Raw genomic sequence first — 27,662 nt, 5'->3', positions numbered from 1 at the left:
CTGGGATTTGGACACCTTGCCGTTCTTCTCCAGGTCCAGTGCCGCGAAGGCGTGCCAGATGAACTTGAGCAACCCACCCTTCAGGTCCATTTGAGGACCCGTTTCGGGTCCTGGTGAGACGCAGGCGCCTGGAGGCCGAGAGGGAGCGCTGCGACGCTTCACTGGCAGGGTGCTAGTGCGGGGTAAAGAGGCTGGTGCTGTACTGGGCGCTGTGAGGACTCCGGCGCTCACCTGGAAGAACGGCTGAGCAGTGGACTGCACAAGGCCTTCACCTGGCCCATCCCCCACCAGCCACCCTCGCAAACAAGCCACCTTGGGCGAGGGAATGGGAGGAGACTGACTGCGCGGATCTGTACCTCCAGTGTAGCTATTGTGGTGGTAAACACGGCGAGAGCGCAGGGACAGCACAAGCCTAACTGCATTCACACAAAGTTGTTACAAGACGGTTCAAGTCATTCACAAATCTTCGCTAAGTGTGCAACTCAAATTGAAGTGCACACACACACAATCATAACAAGCGCTCGCCATTGTGGGAAGGCAGCCGCTGTTTATTTTTGCATTGCGCTTTCACTTTAAACAGAAAGCGCGATGCAAAAATAAACACGCGCGCCCGGTCTCCTTTTGGGACGGCCTATCTGGACTGGATCTCAACAGGCTTGTTTATATAACAGGCCTCTATGAGATAAGAAATTGCTTCACAACAGCCGTGAAGCAGGCGATCCAGTCCGGATGGGCCGGATCAAAAGGCGAAAGGGAGGCAACAAAGAAGTCTCATTTTCAATGGAAGGCCACCGTTTACCATAAACAATGACGCCTTCCAATGAAAATGAGGGGCAGGGCTTCAAGTCCCCTTCTGAAATGTCCATCACAAGAGGTCTCGCAGAAACAGAGATACTTAATCCCATGTAGAAATGCTAAAAATAATCTGGAAGCCTACAGTAACATGAAGTATGATTATGAGGAGGATCTCTAATGGTATATATGAGAATAGCTCTCTGCAACTGGGCAACAACAACACCACCAACTAGTGTTAAGGAGTTAAGATAAGTAGATGTTTAACAAAACAACTATGAAGAAATGGTGAACAAGCAGAAATGTAAAATCAGGAAATACAAGTAATTTGTGACCAAGATTAAACCTTGCCGGAAGAAAAAAACTGAAGAGCAATCACTTTAAGGTTTTCTTTTGGCTGCATAAAAGAGAGGGTCCCAACTTAAAAAAACTCATACAAAGCTAAAAATCAAATTACATGAATGAAATAAAAACGAAAAGCACACTTACTAGTCTACCCTTACTACTGGCAGGTAGGTAGCAATGGCGGGGGAAGCCTCGGGCTGTGTATGGTTTTCCAGGATTGGGATGTTCTGGACCCTGCAAAAGCACAAGAGCAACAGACCAATTAAAAGACATGCTTTTTTTTTTATACCTACAGTGTAAGAAGAAGTTACTTACCTTCAGTAAACCTTATTCTGGTGAATACACTAACTGCAGATTCCTAATCTTGCGATACTCCCATAGTGTCACAATGGATTCGGAAACTCTTGCAATACGTCATGTGCACTGGCAGGTGGGCGTCACTGGCTTCTGATGTGATCCGTCCAGCCTCTAACATGACCACAAAGAGTGACATTGGGGCTCCACCCCTTTACGCTATCATCAATGTATTCTTTAGTTTCTTTCCGCATACTCAGACAGGGAGCAAGATTGACACACAGAGCACTGATAGTGTGTGAATCTAATTTGGAACCTTATTAAAGCCCAAAAAGTCCACTTTACAGAGGTGGGTGCTCTATTCGTTCTCATAGTTAACCTGAGGCGCGTTACTGAAGAGAAGTAATTTACTCTTCTGAAGCCTACTTCTACCCACAGATTCCTAACCTTGTAAAGCCATACTAAAGCAATGGCCTTTCCTAGGAGGAGTGGGCGTTACACCAGTAAGTGGGCACAGTTACACTCCCTATGTGACCGAAAATCAATATTCGGATACGTCCATGATGGACGTATGGATGGCTTTAAAAAAAAAAAAAAGTTTAAGAGGTTTATATAGCGCGAACTAGACCCGAGGCATCTGGTATCAGAGCGCTTTGCATGAGCACCACTTTTGTTACACAAGAACACATTTATTTTTTTGTTAGGCACGGGAGATTAAGTGATTTGCCCAGAATCGCAGGATGTTGAGCGTCCTTGCAGAGACTCTAACCTAGTTCCCCAGCTTCGAGGTCGACCGCTCTATCTGTAAGGCAACATTCTCTCCCCTGAAAGATGTCAAAAATATGGTCATCCCAAATGAGGAGTTCTATTCACAGCTTTTGTCCTGGTAGAATGAACCCTAGTGTCCATAGGAGAATCCTTTTTGGGCAAGGCAGAACATGTTATATGGAAACGACAATCCATTGCAATAAGTTCATTTTAAAAACTCTTTCTATTCTTAGCACCAGCACATCCATAGTCAAGCTGATTTTTCACCTGGTACTCCTTGATCCTATCAAAAGAGAAGCTAAGGGGCTGTGGTAGGTTCTCTTCCTGAAAGGGATGAGGTAGAAAGAAGAACACAGGCAGCATGACAGACTGTTCAGCAAGGAAGGGTGGCACCAAAAGATGCACAAATCCCAACTACCAGCTTATCCCAGAAGAAGGTATTGTATGGAGGCCAAACTGACAATGCTTGTAGTTCACTAACATGACCAGCAGAAGTAACTGAAGTAAGATACATGGCTATCAGAGTTTGGAGTCTGAAGGTAAAACTGCATAGAAGCTCGAAAGCGGCACACATCAGGAAAGTTAGGATTAAATAAGAGGTTCCACTGCGGCATAATGAAAGTAGCAGCCAGGAAAAACATTTAAAAGACCCATTGAAAAGTAGATTGCAATAGGTGATTTGCATAAAGTGAGCTGATCCAGTAAACGTAGAAAGGCTAAAATGGCTAATAACTTAACAGTTCCCACAGCAAAGCCTTTCTGAGCCAAAGATAACACAAAGAAAAGGACGGACAACTGAGCCTGCAAAGGTCCAGCCTACTTTTCCTAGCACCAGGAGACTTATGTGGACTAACGGTCTGAGTAAATTATCTTTGTGGAGCGAAGGAGAGCAGATTATACACCCACGACCTCGGACAGTAGATTAAAACCTCTCTGCTTGCCCCGCTGAACTCTACCTATGGAGATATAGATTGTGGAGGTTCAGATGCAGTAATCTGCCTCACCAGATAATCAAGAAGAGAAAGCCAAAGAGCAAGGCAAGAAATGTGGGTCACACATTTGAAGAACCAAACCCTCCAGGCCCAATCCGGGATCATACTCTGCTAAGCTTTGTCCCGCCTGCCTTTTCTCAGAAAATGCAAAAACAGCAGCAGAGGTCACAAGGTTAAAATTTCATTAAAGGTTAAATGCTTCTGTTGGATACCGATGAGTAGGATACACTAGAGTGCAGAAAGTTGGTGGCTGAATTTTTTTGAGATAAAGGAAAATGCTACTTACCCAGTATGCATCTGTTCTTGGCATATAAAGCTATAGATAAATATGCGTTAGCATAGATCGCCATCTGGTGTTGGGCCCAGATGTTTGCACTTTGTTTTTCTTCGGAGAAGTCTTTGTAGTCACAAGGTAGGTGACTCCTCCCTTTGGCGATAGTGCGCATGGGCATCGACTACATCCCCAGATTGTTTTTCCCCCGTCATCGGGTTCAGTTTCCGGTGTAAATATTTGATCAGCATGATGATACCTGCATATTTCATCTGCCTTGATTTTGAGGATGGTGATTTACCATCGGGGAGAGCCAGTGAATTTACAGACACAGCTTCTGAGCCTTCAGACAGTACCACCTTGCAGTCAGGCCTGGCAGAGCCTGGGATCAACTTGCATTTGATTGAAGGCAAAAAAGGGCACGTGGGCCAGATGGATTTTGCACAGCTCCAAAAGTCTAATATGTTGGCGCTGTCAATTGGTGACCAGATGACTCCGAGATAATTGTTGTCAATGTGACTGCACCAACCCAGATTGGACGCGTCGGTCACCATCAACACAGGAAGCGACGGAGGAAGAGGAGGAGAGAACTCACTGCCACATCAGGCTGGGGTGGTATCTGTGATATCTTCTGGGTTCCGTGAATGCTTTGCGTCTCTCAGTCCTACAAGAGCGCCTGTTTCTTTCCACTTTGCTTACCTTTGCATCTTGATATGGAGTAGTCGTGAACGACAATGTGTTGTTTGCTCGTACCTATTTCATATGTTGAACTGAATAGGGTAACAGGTTTCGCTAGTGGGTGGAAGTTAGGAGTACATGTTAAAATGGGGGGAGGGTGGAAGTGTATATATGCTTGGAAAGAAACTATAGATGTATTCGGATTTTGCACTTTCTGGATTCGCATGCTGCTGCAGAATAAACCTTATGGAATTCTTTCTTTAAATGAATTTTACTCACAGCTTTCTTCTTGCGTGGATATCATCACAGTTGTCATGTAACATCCTCTCCAAAATATAGTGGGCCACCACTTCAGAGATGTACATCATGTCCAAAATTCTTCTTGAATGCTGAGCTCACTATAGACAAAGAATCTATTGCAGGGTCTGCATGTGCCAGTGAGCACATAAAACAATAAGGATGCTATACCCTGGAAGACTAAGCACTCTCGGAATTACAACTGCATCCCATAGATAATCAAAGCCCTTTTTTTTTTTTTAAAGCATTATACATCGATCTGTCATCCGGTAGTGGGGGTCATTAGAAGTAGAAGTCTATGATCTCCTCTACTTAGTACAGCTTTAGGTCTTCCCAGACCTCTTCTGCAGTACCTTCCATATTTGTTGGCATTATTCTTCCTCTTCCTAGAAGTGTTCCAGTTCTTTCTATTAAGGCTATGGAGTGGTGGGTGGCTCCAGGTCAACAACTACCCCCTCCACTGCTGTGCTCTCTGGGTGCTAAGTAGGGTTCGTAAATGTTTTGAGGGAGTCATCAAACTTCAGCAGAGGTGAAGATGGAGTGTGTCTCTTTGAGGTCAAGGAATCCTTCCTCTTCAATTGTCTCATGATCTCAATCCCATTTCAGGGTTAAGTATCTTTGAAGCTTTGCAGTCAGAAGTGCCTTTGTGTTTCGCCCCATGTTGCTCTTTCGCAATGTCCTTCCCTACGGCTGCAGATTGTCTTAGCTAGCTTCAGCCTACCATAACTGTACAGCCAAAATCCTGACGGGAGTCCCGCCTGGTCTTCCACGGTGCCACTGCGTTATGTGCCCAGCTCTGTTTCTCCATAACTACAAGGGTTCGCAGGAGGAATGCTTCATATGCCTTACATCCCTCAGACCCGTGGTCCATTGGAAGGCAGACATTACACATCCTTCGCTTATTTTTTTGTTGTTCATGTTAGTTGTGGCAGTTCAGGCAAAATCTAAAGATGTTTTCAATGTCCCAGGACAGCAACCAACCCCAAATGATCATTCTCCAACCCACACTGTTGTGGTCGCAATGAGAATACTTGCGTTTCAGGGTTTTTTGCCATGTTCTCTGGTGTCTTCTAGTGTCTTTTGACGGTTGTTGTCGATTCTGGAGGCGAAGAACAAGTTACTTAACTTCGGTAACGATATATCTGTAAGAAACATTACTTAGTGATAGATTCCTTACCTTAGAATTACCCCCGGGCATCAGACTGGATCCGGAAAGTTTTCGTCAGCAGTACCCCTGCGCGTCGTGCGGCTCCACGTATGTCACTGGCGTCGTACTCGCCGAGATGATGTCGCTGGAGCTACTTAGACACGCACGCCTACGTCAGTTCTGTACACGACTTTCCGCGCCAGGAATGAAGAGCCATGCAAGATACTGATACTGACCAACAGTGCTTTCAAACTAGGGCCCTGAAAGGGATGACCTTAACCCTAGAAAATCAGTTCGCAGAACGGGGAGGATGGGTGTGGTGGTAAGGAATCTATCACTAACTAATATTTCTTAAAGATATATCGTTCCCGAAGGTACGTAATCTGAAAGAAACATGTTGGTTATAGACTTCTTACATTGGAATAGTTACCCCAACAATACCAACCCGGTGGTGGGTCTGGGAACAAAGATCACACCGGAAAGTCATGGAGAACAGAACGGTCAAAGAAGCCATCTCTCCGGGCTTGACGGTCAAGGCAATAATGCTTAGTAAAAGTGTGCAACGAGGCCCACGTGGCTGCCTGACAGATGTATTGCAGGGAGACACCACGTTCCAATGCAGTAGTAGCTTCTGTCGCACTGGTAGAATGGTCGCACAATCCCATCGGAGGTTCCATTTTAGCCAGAGAATAACAGGCCTTGATACACCAGACGACCCAGCGGGAGATAGTCCTCTTGTGTACAGCCCAGCCTTTCTTGGCGCCCACGTAGCCAACAAAGAGCTGGTCATCCACCCGGAACTGTTGTGTGTGATTCAGGTAAAATGAGAGTGGACGTTTTGGGTCCAAACGGTGGAACCTCTCTTCCTCTCTGGACACAATGTGGAAGGCAGTGACAACCTTTGGCAACAAGGAAGGACGAGCAAGAAGCACAACCTTGTCCGGATGGACCGACAGAAAAGGAGGCTTATAGGAACGAGCCTGGAGCTCACTCACGCGCCTAGCTGAGGTGATGGCAACCAGGAAAGCAGTCTTCAAAGTCAATAAACGAAGAGGACAGTTGTGAAGCTGCTCAAAGGGAGCACACGTCAAATAGGTAAGAACCAGATTCAAGTCCCACTGCAGCATCACAAACGGAATAGGAGGGAAAAGGGGAGTAATGCCTTTGAGAAATCTATTCACAACAGGAGACTTGAAAAGAGAGGGCTGATCAGGGAGCCTGAGAAAGGCCGAAATTGCAGAAAGATAGCCCTTAATAGTGCCCAGAGCAGAGCCCAGCTGGGCCAGAGAAAGAAGGAACAAAAGGACTTCTGAAAGAGGGGCAGAAAAGGGATCCACAGCCTTTGCTGTGCACCATGCCAAAAATTTGTTCCACCTGTAGACGTATTCAGATTTAGTGGAGGGATGCCTGGCTGCCAGAATGATAGCACAGACTTCAGGAGGCAAGTCAAAAGGAATCAAATGTCGCCGGTCAATCTCTACACATGTAGGTGGAAGCTGGACAAGTTCGGGTGGAGGACCGTCCCCTGCTGCTGAGACAGAAGATCCTCCTGAAGAGGCAGTCGGATCGGGGGATCCATGCTCATACTGAGTAGCTCGGGATACCAACCTCTTTGAGCCCAGTCCGGGGCCACAAGAATGACTTGGGCCCGGTCACGACTGATCTTCAGCACTCTGGGTAGAAGTGGTATAGGCGGAAAGGCGTACAATAGACCGCAGCTCCACTTGTGACAAAAAGCGTCGCCAAGCGTTTCAACGCGCAGAAGTGATGACATTGCGCGTTCTCTTCGGTGGCGAATAGATCTAACCAAGGCTCTCCCCACTGTTGAAAGAGACCTTGCGCCACCTCAGAGTAAAAACTCCATTTGTGATCCATCATGCAACTGCGGCTGAGTTTGTCCGCCCTGGCGTTCAAAGAACCTGCCAAGTGTTGAACCGTCAAGGAAATGCCTTAACGTTCCAGCCATGTCCAGAGATGCAGAGCCTCCTGACATAGGGTCCACAACCCCACCCCGCCTTGCTTGTTGCAATACCACATGGCGGTTGTGTCGTCTGAACACCTGCACTTCTCTCCCTTTGACAGAGGAAAGGAATACTTTCAGTGCAAGTAGGATCGCCCGGAGCTCCAGAAGGTTGATATGGAGCCTGGACTCCGCCGGAGACCAGAGACCATTAATCTCCGCCTCTCCCATGTGGCCGCCCCATCCCAGGAGGGACGCATCAGTCACCTCTGTGTGCTCTGTTTGGGGAAGGGAGAGGGATCTGCCACTGACCCAACGTTGGTTCGTGAGCCACCACTGCAACTGTTGCGCAGTGCCCTCTGAGATCTGAACATACTCGGACAGGTCCATTTGATGCTGAGCCCACTGGAACTTCAGGTCCCACTGCAGAGCCTGCATATGCCATTTGGCATGATTGGTCAGCAGGATGCAGGAGGCCATGAGGCCCAGCAGCCTCAAGGTCATCCTGACCGAAACCCAGGACAAGGGCCGAAAGATAGGAATCATAGCCCGAATGTCCCGGACTTGCTGTTCGGGAGGATAAACCCGAAACTGCACCGTGTCCAGAACCGCTCCTATGAATAGGAGTTTCTGAGAGGGAATCAGGTGCTACTTTGGCACATTGATGGAGAACCCCAGCAAATGCAGGAGGTGAGCCATAGTCTGGAGGTGGGAGACGACTGCCTTGGGCGAGCCCACCTTCAACAGCCAGTCGTCAAGATAGGGGGAAGACTGAAACCCCTGATCTGCGCATCACCTTCCTGAACACTTGAGGGGCGCTGTTAAGGCCAAGAGTGAGCACAGTTAACTGAAAATGCTCATGACCTACCGTGAACCACAGGTAACGCCGGTGGGCCGGCAGGACCAATATGAAAATAAGCGTCCTGCAAGTCCAACACTACCAACCAGTCTTGAGGGTCTAGGGCAGACAAGACCTGAGCAAGTGTGAGCATCTTGAACTTCTCCTTCCGGAGGAAGCGACTGACGTTCTGAAGGTCTAAGATACGACGCATGCACTTTTCCTTCTTTGGAACCAGGAAGTAGTGGGAGTAACAACCACGACCTACTTCTGGCATCGGAACGCGTTCAATAGCCCCTTTGGCCAAGAGGGCCGTAACTTCCTGCTGAAAAAGTGCCAAGTGATCCCCCGACATGCGGTGGGACTGAGGTGGCATGGCCGGAGGGGTAGTCTTGAAGGGGAGGGAGTAGCCCTGTCAGACTATCTGCAGAACCTACCTGTCCGAAGTGATGGTGCACCAGTGGGGGAGGTGATGGTGAATTCTGCCACCCACTGGCGTGTGGTGGGCCTGAAACACCAGACTAGCGACAATGCTTCTTCGATTTCTTGTGTTTTGCCTTACCTGACTCAGAGTGAGGAGACTTCGACGAACAATGGTGGCTCCACGACCGGTGCTTCGACCTCCCACGGGACTAGGACCTTGAATGGCGCGGAGCCGACTCCCGGGCCTCCAGCAACTTTCGGGATAGCTCCGGCAAAGTTTTCGTAGCCATGGCCCAGTTTTCAGGACACGACTCGGAGTCGTGGTCACGCCCCAGGCATTAGAGACACTCACGGTGCGGGTCCGTCACCGACATCATGCGGGGACAAGCTGCACAAGACTTAAAACTGGGCATGCCTGTACACCAGGAGTCAAAGACTCAAAAAAACAGACAAAAGTCCCAAAAATAACTCAGTCAAAAAGTGACAGGGAGTACCGCTCTCTGCAGATCAGCGCTTGCTGGTGCAGAAAAAGAAAGAACGGACGTTGGCACGTGTGGGCGCATCTAAGTAGCTCCAGCGATGTCATCTCTGCGACTACGACGCCAGCGACGTACGAGGTGCCGCACGACAACGCCTACCGACGAGCAGGGATACTGCTGACCAAAACTTTCCGGATCCAGTCCGACGCCTGGGGGTAAATTCAAAGGTAAGGAATCTATCACAAACTAGTTTCTTTCACATAAAAACACTTAGTCTTTAAAGTTTGAGTCTCTATTTTGACATCCTCTAGATGTCTTCCCCGGAAAGCAGTACCCTGCTTCTCTAGTCAAAAGCGGAAAAAAGATTCAGAAGACTGTGGTCACGTACAGGGGCCTCTTGGGATGTGCATCTGTCGGGGGGAGGACTACGCAAATAGTTGACAATGTTAAGGGGGGGGGGGACCCCAGACAATTCCGGACCCAATCGCTAGATGCCAGAATAATCCATATCATGTGAATCCCCCTAAAAATTCACACTGCAAAACAGCATCACTGTCGGATAATGATCTGAAACTAACCGAGAGCAACCAGTCTTCAAAAGCTAGTCATCGAGTAATGGAACTTGTGGATCCCTAAACTGCGAAAACGGGTCACAACCACCGACACGCCCGCTGTAAAAACCTGATGCATTAATGTCAGACCAAATACAGGGCAGTAAACTGGAAGTGGTCCGACTCCAAAACAAAGTAGACGTACTTTTTGTGGCACGTGATAGTACATGTCCTACAGATCAAAGGCTAGCAGAACCGAAGCAAGTGTCATCATCTTGAACTTCTCCTTGCAGAATGAGTTTAACACACTGAGGTCTAAAACTGGTCTACGGCTCCTATCTTTCCTGGAGACGAGAAAGTACGTGCAACAGTAAACAGTACGTACTTCTTGGTAAGGAACATTGCCACTTCTTTGAAAAGAATAAAGGCATGATCCACTGACAGGTAAACAAAACCCAAAGGTGCACAGAAAGGAAGCAATGAGAAGGACCCATTTGTCCAATGTAATAGAGCACCAATAGGGGAAACAGTGCTGGGTTTAGCTACCTACTGGCCCCAAATTGCTAATGGAGTGTAAACTAAAGAGGTTCTTCAGGAAGTGTCATCAGGCTGCTTTTGTCTGTAACCTCATCCCTACCACCACCTTATTATCCCTTGGCGACGCAAGTAGACTGAATAGGCTCTTGAATGGGCTGTAAAGGATGCCTCTGGCGATCGCTATGGTCCCTTCAGTAGCACAGAATCTTCAGATATTGCTTATAGAATTGGAGAGATGAGGAAAGCAACCCCAAAGAATGAGCCATAGTTCTCCTGTCCTTAGAAGTACTCCATCAAAGGGGATTTTCATGAGCGAGGCTTGGTCATTCTCGGAAAATCAGGTTGTATACACCCATGCATGAAATCTGATGACAACAGTGGTGCCAGTGTCTAAGCAACTGAATCCCTGGTATTCAGGTCAGACATTTAAAAATATTTTGCACGGTCATGGCCATCCTGTGCTATCTGTATATAGGAATTAAGTACGATTTCAGGCAAAGCACGCAAGACCAAATTCGCCATGTCACAAAGGGCGCGGCTAGAGAGACTCAAGAGACAAACTATATTAAAGGATAAGCACTAGACTGGCTGACAAGACTACTTTCTTACCCACAGTATCTATTCTTTTTGATTTTCTGTTGGAGAAGTAAGGAAGGAGCTTGGAGTGACTATTCTCATAAAAGCCTGCATTCTGTGTGTCTCAGGAGTAGCATACTGTGTCAACGAACCTGGATCACCCGATGGAGGTCGGTGTCTTCCTGCAATAGAGAAACTCGCCAAAACAGGTGAGCAAGACAGCCATTCAGGGCTTAATTAAATGGCAGTAAAGACTGCAGAATTTTGGTCAGGTTGCCCATAGTCTCCACGTTGATCTCTGCCAATCTAGTACTTCCACAACTGTAGGAAGCACCACTGCAAAAGAAACATTCTCTTCGATTGGGGGCCCTTTGGAAAATTAAATTCCATCTCTGGTTAATTTTTCAAGCCACTGACATTTTGGAACTCAAGATTGAAGCCAGAATCTGAACACTGAGGAGGGAGAAAGTAGTCTGCCTCCTCATCAGTCTTCATTATGGGTGATATGCTCAAGGCTTTAAACATCAGATTCTGGCTAAAGAGTGTCTCCACATTCCAGATGTACTACCTCTGAGGCAAGGGTACCTCTGAATGAAGTTGGACTTTAAAAAAAAACCTATTTTTATTATGATTTTTGTCAGTGGTATACATAATGAAAACTATAACCTAGTGAAGTCCAAGTCCGACATGTTTTAGAGACAGCATACACATGTTCGTTCTTTAGGAAACTAGACAGTTGAAGAAGACTCCTTGGAGAAGCAGCATTTATTTTTACACCTCATAGGCCCCCCCCCTTTTAGATACACGAAATCTGGGAGCAACCACCTATAAAAGCCCTCGCTCCAAAGGATCCACCCCTTGCTCCACAGGGGACGTAGACCGCATCTCGGAAGTCCCTCTGTGGTCCCCACATATTTTTCAAAATATCTGAGGTCATCCTCCTGCCTTGTATACAGATTTCTCTGCCTGCATGCACTAGTCCATATTCGCCAACCAGTGCTCCAATCTTGAAAGCTTAGGGTTACCCCACCATCTAGTAAAGTTTCACAGCAGTAGAGTATTTAGGTAGGGTTTGTTTCCCCCCCCCCCCAGATGCCCAGTGTTGCCAGCGGTGGTTTAAGTATCAAGTTTCTCCCTGCAGGTTGTGCTTTACTAATTGTGTATTGTGACATGAGGTAGGCCTAGCCAAAGCTTGTTCTGGATCTGAAATTGAAGCTACAGTGGAATACGGTACCAGAGTGTCTGGAGCAGAGGGCAGCGCCAATAAGGGAACAACTGGCATGAGGCAAGAGAGGTCAAAGGACGGCCAATGACAGAAGCAGAGGAGCTTCGAGAAGTCAAAGTGTTTTACTTGGACCTCGTGTTTTTCTGTGGCTTGCCATGACTTTGTTTAAGGGAGGAGAGCGGCTGACTGGGTCAGACACTAGGTGGGAGAGAGTTTTATGATCTCTCTATGCATATGAATTCCACCTCTATTTTCAGAATAGAGACCACGGGTTTAGGGATGCATTGGGAATCTTATGAGAATATACTACCCTCACTGTACTAAAAGTAAATCACTCCAAAATGTAAGTCTTCCCTCTCGATCCTGCAGTTCCCCGCCCTACATCGCTTCCAGGGGACACTAACTGGTCCCCCTGCTCTTTTAGATACCTAGTTAAGCATTCCATGAGCAGCGGGACCTCCTGGAGGACAACCTAGGTACGGCACTCTGCTCACTCAAATCGACGGTTGCATTCTGGCGCTCCCTTAAGCTCCCCACCATGTCAAGAGTGGCCTTATCCAAAATGGTCATGTTGCCTAGACTACTTAATTACTTTGTAAATTTGCCAGTGGTCATCCCGAACACCTGATTCAGGGAACTGGATACACTACTGAGGGACTTGATATGGGACGGGGCGGGGCGAAACAGAATTGTTGTCTACTGATCAGAGGTCACCTGGGGAGGGGTGACTGAGGGTGCCGGATTTTGAATCTTACTATCTGGCTGCTCAATTGCAGTGGTTAGCCCAGTGGCTGGAGGGAATGGGGTTGGAGACACTAGATATAATGCCTTTCACTGATCCGAGAGGGAAGTTACTAGCTAGACTGTTGCTTCCCAGAAAACAAGACCATCCCGAGGTCCCTTGTTCAAATTGGCCTTGAGATGCTGGCGTAGAAGCATTATTCGTGTGCTTGGAACTCCATTATACTTACTGGACCTTGCAGGGGTAGGTTTACCATGAGGGAGCTCCTCTTCATCTTTCAACAGGAACCAACTGAGGGAATGGGGCAGTGTAGGTTTACAGAGAGCAACGATTCCATTGGGCGAGTTAATTTCTCAATATGACTTGCCTCCCGGGCAATTTCTGAATGATCAATGGCTGCAGAAATTCTTTCAGTCTCTATGAGGGGGAGTGGAACTCGGGGACCTGTTACGCACACCCTCTTGCAGGCCATGATTACACTAGGTTCGGCGAGGCATCTCGTTAAATGGTTACACCAGGCCTTGAGAGAGATGGTGGAGGGCCCACTATCCACACTACAACAGAAATGGGAAGCACTCCTTGACGACAAAATATCAGAGCTAGAATGGAAAAAGGCGCTTAGTTCCCCCTAGACTAGTCCTAGAAATGCCAGTTTTAAATATACCCAATTTCAATATCCTTCACATGACTTACCTCACACCTCATAGGCTCAACATAATGCTAGATAGCAGTGATAATCAATGCCCATGCTGTGCACAACGAGTCGCGGACCTTAAACACGAGGGACTGCCCGACCCTGCATAGGTATTGGAGTCATGTACCTAAATTATTACATAAAGGTTCTTGCACGCACCATCCCCTACATGATCGAAGCGTGCTTGTTCCAGAGGCCTAAAGCCAAAAAAGTAGGAAACCGGTTTATAGACCTAGCATTAACGCTGGCAAAAAAGAATAGCATTAAGATGGAAATCCCCTATGGGTCCTAATATTTAAAACTGACAACGATGTCACAGCCTGGGCACGGGTTGAGGAGAAACTACTAATAGAGGCGATAATAGAGGCGTGAGACGCCACCCCATAGAAGACCTCTGGTTGGAAGTGCTACGAGAATGGGAAACAAGGGACTTAGACGAAAGGCTCAGCTCTCCCAAAACAATACACTACAAAACATCACCATGAATACAAACCCCTCTCATCAGGGCTCCTACTGGAAATGTGAACTCATGCCCCTCTCCCTCCTGACCCCTAGGCTTCCCCTCCAATAAAATCAGGATATACTGAATGTAAGGGTAAATTGCTGGTCAGTAAGGACAACTGGAATGATACCTGCTTAGCCCGTCTGGTCTTCCTAGGTGCTCTTGTTGCTCATAGGTTTCATGAGTAACTGTACTAGTTTTTGACAATAATTTGATCATGGAGAGCTAAACCAGACTATGGCAAGATAGCAGTTGGGCCTAAACTACTAATGTTATACCAACTTGAATGGTCAAAAAGATGTATTTCGCAAATGCCAATTTTTCTTTTTTTGTGCAGTTAGTGGCTTACTGAGTATAGGCCTAACGAACCATGTATGTTTATTTGCTGAAAAGGTAAAAAAAAAAGTAATAAGATATCTTAAAAAACATGTTAGTTTTAACTTCAATAAACGGCAGCAGAAAGTACCCCACTACAAGTCTCATCACACAGCAAAGGAAGCACTATCTTTTCTGTTGACGGTTGTTGTAGGGAAGGCATGGGGTGACGACAACACACAACCCAATATCCTGGGAAGTGCCCAAGCCACTGGCACCCTGCAAATCCATGTAGATTTTGTCACCCACTGCATTGTCACCTCCAAAATCTGGTTGACTAAATCAGACTTCGAACCGAAAAGTAGTTGGAGCAATGGGGTGTGCATCTGAGGTAAAGGCATGGATCTGTCCGAGTGAGTCACATTGAGCTGTGACTGGGTATGTCATATGGCTTTAGGACATGAACTGGGTTGGGGCAGAGATATGGTTGTAAATATTGGAATATGGTCTTCCTCTGGTGCCAGGGCTGGCATCGGCACCAAAGGGTCTAGCATGGATTTTGGGGCCCGATTAGAAAGAAACCCGCTCCAACATCGAAGTTTAACCGAAGTAAAGTTCAGGAGGCACAACAGTCTGGAGGGTGGACCCGCTGGGGGTAACCCAACTAGAGTCCTCTGTGGATGGATGAGACCCATGGTGTACCAGAGGGAGCTGAAGGAAAATTCACAATATACCCTCCTTAAGGGCTTCAATTTGTTGCGTCATCTTCAATGGTGCCAGAAGCTCGGGGTGCATCTTGATCAGCTGCAGAATTAGCACTTCAGGTGGGAACTGGGAGCGAGATCAAGAGTCACTCCGACAACCTCGTGATTCTCTAGTTGAGGTCGTGGGACTGGAGCGAACCCCGCTCAGGCTTCTGGTGCATCCGCCTTGACTAACTGGAAGACTAGGACCATGACAAGGACCTGTCGCAGGTGTGGCCCAAATAGTTGGAAAGCGGGTGCGCCCTTGACTTAGAGCAGGATTGCGACTTCCTTTACTTCTTTTAGTGACTGGCGACGTACATAATTTGTGTTCATGGGTCACCTTAGGATTCATAAGGGCACACTCCTCGCAGAACTTGCCCTGGACCAAAAAACCAGAGGAACACCTGGTGTTGGTTTGTCACAGACATTTGCTTGTGACAGTCCCTACAGGGTTTAAACCCTGTAGTTATAGGAGGACATAGGTTCCCTGGCACGCTGGAATGGAGAATGTCCAAGAAAAAAGAAAAATCAATCAACTGACAAACATGAAATTGGAAGCAAGATCCAGATCCATGCACGAAAACCTGGAAAGAAATTAAACATCAGTGCGCAGAAGTGGTACTTGTATGCAGCTCCAGCTATCATTTCAGGGGAGGAGAAAAGTTAGAGCGTAGCTGCATGATACTCTCTATAAGCGAGCAGGAGCAATACTGTTTTAAAGCTTCCAGATCCAGCATGGCACCAGGGGATATTCTAAAGGTGAGAAATCTGTGGTTAAAAGTATCCATTGTAAGTTCAGAACTGCTTTTCCTCCCTGTCAGTTGAAAGAAAAGCACAAGTGCTTCAGGTCAATCCAAGCCTTCAGATCCGTCATATCAGTGGAACATAAACAAGTGGTGAAAAAGGATTAGTCACTTACCTGTAATCCTAGTTCTCTTCCAGGGGTATACTCATTAAAGTCCTAAGCACTGAATTATCTCCGCCCATGAGCGGGAACCCGGAACACAAACAATATACATATATATATGTGTAAATATATCAAAAAGTACAAAGTACTAAACTAATTATACACATATACATGTACAATAACCATAATATGCAGCCTAACATATATACATAGGCTAATAAAGCCAAACTTACACACCTTCTGAAGCATGAAAATATGCTGTATATAGATGCAATAAACAGGCATGAGCCTAAAATGCATTTCATAACCAAGAAAACCTTTTATTTTCATCAAAGAACCGGTTGTAAACAGTTATTAGCCTAAAAGGCTGCATATGAAAAAATATCTGTGTACAGAAAATCAGACTGGCAACCTGCCTTTAAGGCCCCAGAGAATCTGCACACTTTGCCTTTAAGGCCTCCAGGAAAACTCTGTTCCCATCATGCACCACAGGTGACAGTTAGGTCAGTTCTTTTGTACGGTACAGTAAACTTTAGCAGGAATCTGCACTTAAAAACTTCATAATACATATTGAAAAAACCACAATGCTACTGCTCGCCCGGGGAGGCGGGAGGGTGCTTATGACTTTAATGAGTATACCCCTGGAAGAGAACTAGGATCACAGGTAAGTAACTAATCCTTCTCTTCCAGGGGATACTCATTAATAGTCATAAGCACTGAATAGAGTAGCAAGTTCATACCCACTAGAAGCGGGCGAACAGATAAATGCATAGCCACACTTGTAAACCATAGTGTTTAGCTAGAATTAGCAAACACATTTCTGAGGGATGCTTTTCCCACTTGTGCATCAACCTGCGCATTAGAATCTAGACAGTAATGGCTTGTAAACGTATGCACTGAACGCCAAGTAGCTGCTTTACATATCTCTGACATAGCCACATTCCTAAGGAGAGCTGTGGTAGAAGCTTTCCCCCTCGTAGAATGCGCCCTAGGTCTACCTGATAAAGACTTGTGGGCTAGCTGATAAGCCAGTAGGATACATGACACTATCCATCTAGAAATGGATCTCTTGGACGCTGCCAAACCAGTATTTGTAGGACCATAGTTCACAAAAAGACGGTCCGTGTGCCTCAAAGACTTTGTTTTATCTAAGTAAAATTTCAAAACCCTTTTCAGATCTAACGAATGTAGAGCCCGTTCAGCCGGACTCGAAGGGTTTGGGAAGAAAGTAGGCAATGTTATGGTTTGATTAATATGAAAATCCGACACCACCTTGGGCAGGAAAGCAGGATGAGTTCTGAGCACCACTCTGTTTCCATGAAAAATAGTGTACGGTTCATTGCAACACAGAGCCTGAATTTCGCTCACCCTACGAGCAGAAGTGATGGCTACCAGTAACGCTACTTTCCAAGATAAGTGTTGTAAGGACGCTTTATGTATGGGTTCAAAGGGGGGACCCATTAACTTGGTCAATACCACATTAAGCTCCCAAGGTGGAGAAGGAGACCTGACTGGAGGATACACCTTCCTCAAGCCTTCCAGAAAATCCTTCACCACAGGCATCCGAAAGAAAGATATCTGTCTTGGCGATTTTCTATAAGCCGTTATTGCAGCAAGATGAACTTTGATGGAACTAAACTGCAAACCAGATTCAGCAAGTAGATAAGGTAAGATCACCTGTTCTTGACCATGAATAGGGTCAAGACCCTTACTCTGACACCAACGGTAAAAGCGTTTCCACTTAAATCCGTAGGATTGTCTTGTAGAAGGTCGCTTTGCCTCCTTAAGGATGTTCATACACTCCGGATTCAGCTGCAAGTTCCCGTACTGGAGGACTTCTTGAGCCATGCTGCCAAGCGCAGGGAGGGCAGATTGGGATGAAACACTCGCCCCCTCCTGTTTGGACAGAAGATCCGGCAAGGCAATCTCCTGTGTGGCACTTCTGACAACTGGAGGAGATCTGGGAACCACCACTGGCGTGGCCACTCTGGGCAAATCAGTATCATTCTGGAGTCGATCTTGTAAATCCGGTTGATCACTGCTGGCATCAACGGTGTCGGTGGAAAGGCGTACGACAAGTTTTGACACCAGTCTATCAAAAGGGCATTCCCTTGAGACCCTTTCTGGGAGAACCTGGACGCGAAGACGGGGCATTTTGCGTTTGCCGCGTCTGCGAACAGATCGATGTCTAGTGTTCCCCAAGCCTGGAAAATGCTGTGTGCGACGTCCTCGTTGAGAACCCAGTCGTGCGCTTCGACGAAGTCTCTGCTGAGGTCGTCCGCCTGCGATTTGAGACACCCTGGCAGGTGAACCGCTGTTATTGACCGGTCTCGTGCTAGCAACCAATGCCAGATGGTCTGGGCTTCTATGGACAGAGTTCTGGACTTGGTACCCCCCTGCTTGTTTAGATAATACATTGTTGTTGTATTGTCTGTCTGCACCAGGAGGGACCGAGTCTGTAGAGATGGTGCCAGGGGCTTGAGAGCAAGATGGACCGCTCTGAGTTCGAGTAGATTGATGTGATATCCTTTCTCGAAGTCTGCCATAGCCCTAGTACCTGCAAAGGGCCCATATGCGCCCCCCAACCTTGGAGAGAGGCGTCTGTGATCAGAGTCCTGATGAAAAGGAACTCCCTTCATCAAGTGTGTCTTCTTCATCCACCACCGGATGGAATCTCTTGCAGACTGTTGGAGATGAATTCGATCCTCCCAGCATCCCGTCCTCTGCTTCCACTGATCTTCCAGACACTGTTGTAGAGGACGCATATGCAAACGTGCGTTTGGAACGATGAAGATGCACGATGCCATGGACCCCAGAAGAGAGGACACTTGCCGAACTGTCGGACGTGCAGACTGAAGGAGAAGAATACACTTCGCCTTGATGGATAACCACCTCTCCTCCGAAGGACACACGTTTTCTTTTTCCGTGTCCAGTTGAGCACCCAGGTAGTGGATCTTCTGGGTGGGGTTCATTATGGACTTCTTGTAATTGACTTGAAGACCCAACTTGCACATGAGTTGGAGGCATATCGATAGATGTTCTTCCAGTAGAGATGGGGATGTACTCTTCAGAAGCCAATCGTCTAAGTACGGATATATGAAAATCCGTCTCTTTCGAAGACAAGCCGCAACTACCGCCATACATTTGGAAAATGTTCTGGGAGCTGATCTCAGGCCGAATGGGAGTACTGCGTACTGATAGTGATGAGCAGCTACTTGAAACCGGAGAAACTTCCGATGTTTTCTGGGTACCGGAATATGAAAATAAGCATCCTTCAGATCGATGGAGCACATCCAATCCCCCTGATGTAACTGGGGGAAGATCTGATAAAGAGCCAGCATTCGAAACCTCTCCTTTCGAATGAATTTGTTCAACCGTCTCAAATCCAGAATGGGTCTGAACTCCGTAGCTGGACCTTTTTTCTTTACGAGAAAAAATCGAGAGTATAGGCCTTGACATCTCTGCTGAGATGGTACTAGTTCTATGGCCTTCTTCTTCAGAAGGATGTTCGCTTCCTGTTGTAAATGCTTTACATTCCACTGTAACATCTTCAGAGGACACATGACAGGGGGTGGCTTCTTGAATCTCAAAAGGTACCCGTTCTGAATGATACCCAGCACCCATCTGTCCTTTGTGATCGGTTTCCACTCGTCCAGAAAACACACAATACTTCCTCCAACCGGAGTGGCACACTGTTGTGGAGGAAGCCTCCGTTCATTGTTTTTGAGGCTGTTTGGTAGCGGATGACTGCTGCCTATTTCCATTGCCTCTGCCTCGCCCAGGTCGCCGCTGTTGGAATTGCGACCTCTGTTGGTTCTGGCCTTGGTTTTGCGACGACCAATTCGTTTGTTGGCTCCTCTGCTGGAAAGATCTCTTGTCAAAGGAACGAAAATTACCCCGTTTAAATTCTTTCTTCTTTTCAAGACCCACAGCCTTAAGAGTGTCCAACTCCACTTTCATCTTGGACATCTCATCGTCAGCGTGAGATCCAAGCAGAGTCGAACCGTTAAAGGGTAAATTCACTATTTTCCTCTGGGCCTCAGGCTTCAGCCCAGTAAGGCAAAGCCAAGCTGAACGCCTAGCACAAACACCATGAGCATAGCCATGCGCTGACAGATCCGCCAAATCAGCAGCTGCGCTAATGCTCTGGTTAGCCACCAGTCCGCCTTCTTCCACAATTTCCAAGAAATCTTTTTGATCTTCCTTAGGGAGTTTATCCGCAAAACGAGCCACCGAGTCCCAGAGCAGACGATCATAGCGGCCCAGTAAGGCTGCCGCACTGGCCACTCTCATTACTGACCCCGAGGTGTTACACATTCTTCGTCCCAAGGAATCCATACTCTTGCTATCCTTGTCAGGTGAAGCAGAAGAAGTAGATGCTGCAGAATGCGCTTTTCTGACTGCCGCCACAATTAGAGAGTCTGGAGGTGGGTCAGAGCGCAAAAATAGTGGATCTTCTTCTGGAGCCTTGTACTTTTTTGCAATCCTAGACGGGCCTGAACCCACCGTGGCCGGAGTCAAGAATGTTCTCATTGCTGGTTCTATGAAACCGGGCAGAAGAGGCCTGCCAGTCGTCTTGTGACGCAGGGTTTCAAAGATGACTGACCTTGCCACTTGGGGAACTGCCATCTTGATGTTGAACTTATTCGCCCCACGACATAGTACATCATTAAATGTGCTCAAATCATCTACAGGAGACACTCTGGAAGGCGGAGTAGATGATATAGTGGGAGAATAGTCTCTATATGAAGATCTTGAAGAAGATGAAGATGGTGAAGGGGTTCTACGCCGTCTCTGAGGAGTTGCCGATCGCTGCCTCCTACGCTCCCTTGAGCGTGATCTCTCTCTCACTAGGGATTGCGAGCGTGATCTTCTATGCAGCTCCGTCTGAGGGACCGGAGCCCTCATCCCTATCAAGCCTGCATCTGGACGCATCTTCCAATGTCTCAGGCTTTCCAGCCACCTCGGTGACATGTTAAGAGGCCGTTCTGCACGCTCAGGAGAAGCCTCAGGTGAAACCTGCACAATATGCAGCCCTGCCGAGGACTTGGAGGCTCTGGAGACTACACTGTGCTCAGGGTTCGATGAGCCAGATGGAGTCCGTTGTCTGGGCACCAATTGTCTGTCATCTGACACCTGCCCTGAGGTAGAGTCAGAATGGGCCACCACAGATGAGTCCTGGTGCACTGTCTCTTGACCCGCCGCAGACCTGTCGTCTTGCTGACTCTGCGGTGAGGACGCCGCTAAAAGTTGTGGGCTTATTTCTGACCTCGACAAAGACCTAAGTGAGGTCCGAGAGGACGGTCTTGATAGTCTCGAAACCGACCTTTCATCAGGTGGGGGAGACCTAGACTCTGCTCCATGCTTCGAGCCCGAAGCAAATTTCGACGTCGACCTACGTCGCGATGGAGACCTAGACCTTCTCTTTTTAGGTCTCGACGTCGAATCTTTCTTCGACGCCGATCTTCCTCTCGACGTCGACCTTTTCCTCAACGACGACGTATGTCTCTCCTTCGACGTCGATCGAGGTTGGATCCTTCGACGTCGACACTCGCTGCTTCGACGTCGACACTCGCTCCTTCGACGTCGACACTCGCTCCTTCGACGTCGGACGCCTCTCTTCCCTCGACGTCGATCTCTTACGATCCTTCGACGTCGAACCTTGCGCCCCCGACGTCGTCCTTACTGCAATCGACACCAGGTGTCTCGACGTCGAGAAAGATTTCGACGGCGACTGTCGAGACGCTGAACCTTGCCTCACCGGCAAAGTCCTCGACGTCGATGGAGACCTCTTTGACGCCGACAATGCTGACGGCAATCTGGATCTCGACGTCGAGCGCACCTTTTTTAACGGCGACGCTCCCTGGAGTCTATTTTTCTTAGTTCTACCTTCAGGAGAAGCTGTTCTTTGACGTTTGTGTTTAGAAGATGGCTTAGCAGATGATAAACTCTTGGAGCCCTTCTCACCACAGCTTTCTCTCTCCAGAAGGCCCAGCAACCTCATTTTCTCCCTTTCTCGCAAAGTCCTACTAGAAAGGTTGAGGCAGTGATAACAATCTTCCACCTTATGAGAAGCTGGAAGATAAACCACACAAACAGAGTGTGGGTCCGTCTTTGACATCTTCTTCCCACAGGAAGGGCATTTGTAAAATAAAGGTGGCATTCTGACTAAAAAATCACCAACCGTTTAGTCAGAAACAGGTATTAAAACACCACCAGAGTAGTAATTTGTCAAAAAAGACAAGAAAAAACCAACTTCTGACAGAAAAACTGCCAAAATTAGCAGAGCTCAAGTTCCAGGTTAATCGTAATCATACGCTCTTGTATAGCGCCTTATCACCGTAAGGTCTCAAGGCGCTTGCTTTGGGAACCCGTCCTGGTCTTTCCCTGCAAGATTACCCCTACTGGGCACCCCCAAGGTGAAGACCAGGCATCCCATCGCGGTGGGGCCGTAGTGGAGATTGAGCAAGCTATTGCCCAGAGTTGCAGAGTGTGAACCCACGATTCGAGTAGGCACCGAGGCGAGAATTATCAAGTCTGTGGACATTATGAGCTCAAGACCTTGCCGCGTCGGGAATTGAACCCTGGTCCCCGGGTCTGACCTCTGCATCAGGGTCTGCCTCCTCTAACCGGTGAGCCACACTTCTCCACTCCTCACAGAACAAGCCGGAAAAAAGAACTAACCTAACTGTCACCTGTGGTGCATGATGGGAACAGAGTTCTCCTGGAGGCCTTAAAGGCAAAGTGTGCAGATTCTCTGGGGCCTTAAAGGCAGGGTGCCAGTCTGATTTTCTGTACACAGATATTTTTTCATATGCAGCCTTTTAGGCTAATAACTGTTTACAACAGGTTCTTTGATGAAAATAAAAGGTTTTCATGGTTATGAAATGCATTTTAGGCTCATGCCTGTTTATTGCATTTATATACAGCATATTTTCATGCTTCAGAACGTGTGTAAGTTTGGCTTTATTAGCCTACGTATATATGTTAGGCTGCATATTATGGTTATTATACATGTATATGTGTATAATTAGTTTAGTACTTTGTGATATATTTACACATATATATGTATATTGTTTATTTGTTCCGGGTTCCCGCTCATGGGCAGAGATAATTCAGTGCTTATGACTATTAATGAGTATCCCCTGGAAGAGAATCATGTGAACACCCCCTTTGTACAACGGCATCTCACAGAAACTGAACAAGCTATTCCATATAAGGGACAGTATGACCAGTTACAGAAATTAATAAGTGTACTTCGGGTACTGTCTCAATACATTTGAGTATTCACTTTTTTTTAGAATGGCGTCTTATACCATCAGTCTGTACTAGCCTGCCAAACTGGGTATATAGTTTCAAAAACTTCTCTGAATACTCCGAGGGGACAATATTCCAATTAGATTGTACTTAATTTAAGATTTGGCAAACACAAGTTTCGCCATTGGATCTCTTTTTCAGCCATGTCCTGCACCTCCTAACAAAGTGGCTTACCTGGAAGCTCCCCATCCTACTACTGTGGCAACCCAACGAATTTGTAATACCTTTATTTCTGCAATGCCACTGTATCAAAGAGGCATTAGTATGCTTCCAACAGAAAAGGAACATGCTACAATCTATTTTTTTTTTTTTTTGGCTGTGGTTTCGCTAGATAGTAGGTAGGGACAGTGGGAATCTCGTTCAACCATTCATGCGTGTCACTAATTAGAGGACGAGGCATTTGGCTAATCTGTACCAACTCGCGGTGGCTCATTCTGGGTTATGTATTGTATTGTATACCAACAATTTTAAGATTGTCTACGAACAGTTCTGAGAAATAAAATATAATTAGCAGGACATCAATAATCAATGTGTGATAATTATGTGAATGCGATTATTTGAGACCTATTCATCATTCAAGACATTTCAATAAGTATGATGTACGCACTATATCTATATTGTTATAAGCACACATATATAAAGCAAAAATACACATCTACAAATTGCACATCTAATTAGAAAAAGCACATCTAGAAAAATTCACATCTAGAAAATTCACATCTATACTAACTCTTATATAAACCTATGTGTTTGAAACATTATGTTTTATAAGGGTGACGTGTGCTGCAAGAAAGTGTACATCTCCGTATAAGTTTGATACTCAATTGTCCATGAATACTTGGCACATTTTAAGAGTGTCCATTAAAGTAGTCAGGCAAACATTTTTCTTGAATGGAAATGCCATTTGTAGACCTAAATCAGCCAGAACAACATCATTACATTGAGGCCAGATACCACGACATACGACGATAAAGCCATGAAATTTAACAGTTTGCATTTTGTGAGAACTTTGATTTGCTGTGATAGTATTTCACTTTACTCTCAAACGCTAATTCAAGGGAATTCAGAGAATTTTCATAACGAATTGAAACATCAATCACTACAGCTGTACCATTGTTGGAAAACACTACATCTGGTTTTCGTAGTTCTCCTTGATTATTCTTAACATGAGGTTCCTTATATACCATCCAACCACACCTTTTTGCTCTATCAATGAGCAATTCCAGAATTTTGTTATGTCTTCTTATCCTAATGTCCTTAGTTTTAGGACATGCGCCTGAAATATGAGAAATTGTTTCACAAACATCATTACAATACCTACATGTAGCAAATGCAGGATTTTTTCCCCTGGTGATGGTTTCTCTGGTATATAAAACATTTGCTCGTAACATCAGCGCAGCTATGTACTGGTTTTCTTTCATTTGGTTATGCTTGCTGATCCAGAAGTTTGAGGTTGGATTACTTGCCAAGTATTTTATACCATCACCTTGGACAGGGAGATTTGCCCATTTCTCAAATTCTTCTTTTCTCCAATCATATGTTGCTAAAAAATTCAAATCATAGCTCAGAAAGCTACTGTCTAAAATTTTGAGTTTGTGTGTTTTGATGATGTTATAAATTTTTTCATTTTTATTTTCTCCTGCATACATGAATGAATGCGCTATGTACCGGTCAGGAGCTGCCCTGAGATACAATAAACTATTGACTTTATTGAGACCAATTTGTGTACATAGTTTTGGTATACTGAGGCCCCCAAATGATCTTTTCGAATATAGGAGACCATCACATGTGTATGCAGGAAGGTGTAGAAAGTGTTTGACATACTTTTTTATTGTTTGATCCAGAACATTCAACGTATTTGCTTCTGTTCCTGTCATTTCTAATTTGAATGATAGTTTAGGTACCAAGTACTGACACAACATTTAAATTTTCTGCGTGGGCTTAAGTGGTAGATTATCATGTTTTTGAGCTCAATTGACAAGAACCTCATTTATTTTGTTGTTGCTTGTATGACCAGTGTGTGGATCAAAGTTCAATCCGAGATATCTATCACTTTCTCCTGGATGAATATTTTCAATATTTTCTTTTTCATATTGCCATGGTTTACAGTTGTTAATCAGTATTTATCTTTATGGTGACTGATATAAAATCCATGTTGTATTTTTCACCTTCAGTTTTAATCTTGTAGCTTTACTGAACTTTTCAATGATCTTCAGATTTTTACTCATTCCTTCCCAGGTACTGCTAAGTACTACGATGTCATCGGAAAAGGCGAGAGCGGTGATTTGCTCAATAAGACCATCTGATCCAAATGTGAAGCCCTTGCCATTTTTCTGAAGATCACAGATCAGAGGATCCATGGAAATGTTAAATAGTAGTGGGGATAAAGAGTCACCTTGTTTGACCCCCGATTTCATTGTTATTTCAGGAGTTGCTTCGTTGTTCTTTCCCTTGAAAGATGTTGTTGAGTCTGTGTATAAGTCTTTTATTAGGTCTCTGATGTATGATGGAACTCTTTGCCTTGCGAGACTTTTTTCGTGCCCTTTTATGATATTTTGCTACCCGGGCTGGTACTGTTAAAAGGGTGCAGGTTGAGCCTCATGAGCCTCCAAACGTTGGGGGTTGCTCTGGCCCAACGCGTTCGTGGGAGCGAGGAGATTACTATTACTGCAACTCGAGCTATTGGGCCAGAGCAACCCCCAACGTTTGGAGGCTCATGAGGCAATGAACCTAGAACAAAAAAGTTTTTTGCATATTAGCAGAGAACTCCATTTAAATTGTAGGCACATTGCAGTACTACATTTTCCACCTTTGTAAATACACTTTTTACTTAGAGAAACGTGAGTAAGGTGGGGTGTGGTGCACCCTGTCCTGAAGAAGTTGATCTCCGAAACATGTCGACGCACCCAAGAGGCGATGTGCATAATATTACATAATCACCTCAACCTGCACCCTTTTAACAGTACCAGCCCGGGGGCTCATTAAAATTATTTTGACTTACCCCACGAGCCAGGCACTTTTTAACCATTCACTTAAATTGCTCCACCACATACTCACACACAACTCTCACACGCACCACGCACAGTCTTTGTGATCAGTGCTCCCGTGTAGTCGTAGGTCGTAGCACGCCGCATCCCGTAGAGGGGTGCGAAGACCCCATGGATGAAGCATGACACCAAGGGTCCTTTCGGTGTGTGAGGGGTATTTTAAAAACACTATGTGCTCCCCACCACAGTAGGGAACACATCACCCAATCAGGTGGATTCTTGTTGTTTATACATAATGTCAGGGAGAACGAATCCACCCCTCTTTTCTCTCTCTCCCCCCCTTTGTTATTTACAATATAGTAGCAAGAGCCCATGATGTTTTTGACATTGTCCTTCATAGTCAGTTTGTCATCTAATTGTATTCCCAGGCTCTTTACTGATGATGAAGGATTGGGGGCCGTCCCCAACTGGGCAGGCCATCAATCAGCCAAATTAAGATTCTGTGTTCTACCCAGAAGCATAAGGAGTAGTCTCTGTCCTGTAACTCCAGTTCTGTAGTAGGGGTATCTCTGTTATAGTCATAATCTAGTGAATAGTCCCGCCCATGTGCGTGGACCCCGGAGCAATCCAAAAATAATCTCTTAAAGCTTGGAAGGAAGCCTATGTTTTCCCAATCCTTAAAAAAAAATCGACAGCAGATCCTCAGGTCTTGAATAACTATGGACCAATATCGCTGTTACCTTTGTTGGGGAAGATACTGGAAACCCATATAAATAAACAACTGAGTCATTATTTAGAGATTAATAATATCCTGGACCCCTCGCAGTCAGGCTTTCGGCCGGGCTTTAGTACTGGGACCGCCATATTGGCGGTCACAGATTCAATAAGACTAACCCTAGACGAGGGAGGATCCGCAATACTCATCCTCTTAGACCTGTCCGCAGCATTCAATACTGTCTCCCATCAACTGCTTGTGGAGAGGTTGCGGGAATGTGGTGTTGGGGACCTCTCTGAAATGGTTAAAAAGTTTTCTGGCCGACAGAGGGCAAACGGTCATGCTGGGCCCTTTTAGGTCTCAAAAATTCCTGCTAGACAAGGGAATCCCGCCGGGCTCTTGCTTGAGCCCCATTCTCTTTAATGTGTATATGGCTCCATTGGCCAAGATCGCTCGACCTTTTGGGTTTGAGATTATATCATATGTGGACGATACTCAATTGATCTTCCCTATTGGATCGAACCTAAAGGAGGAGAGGCAGTAATGTTGGCCATCTCAAACTGG

General features: G+C 46.1%; 1 protein-coding gene across 5 annotated transcripts in view; it reads right to left on the bottom strand.

The window, feature by feature from the left end:
- Window positions 1-27,662, bottom strand: part of DTX2 (deltex E3 ubiquitin ligase 2) — a 755,107-nt gene that overhangs the window by 60,012 nt on the left and 667,433 nt on the right. For all 5 annotated transcript variants that reach the window (XM_078679655.1, XM_078679656.1, XM_078679654.1 and 2 more), the window contains one exon: window positions 1,282-1,371. In XM_078679655.1, the coding sequence (XP_078535781.1) occupies window positions 1,282-1,371 (90 nt within the window). The remainder of the gene's footprint in view (window positions 1-1,281; window positions 1,372-27,662) is intronic.

This window comes from Lissotriton helveticus, chromosome 3_1 (genome assembly GCF_964261635.1).
Source record: "Lissotriton helveticus chromosome 3_1, aLisHel1.1, whole genome shotgun sequence".
NCBI lineage: Eukaryota > Metazoa > Chordata > Amphibia > Caudata > Salamandridae > Lissotriton > Lissotriton helveticus.
This window is presented reverse-complemented; position numbering and strand designations above follow the sequence as displayed.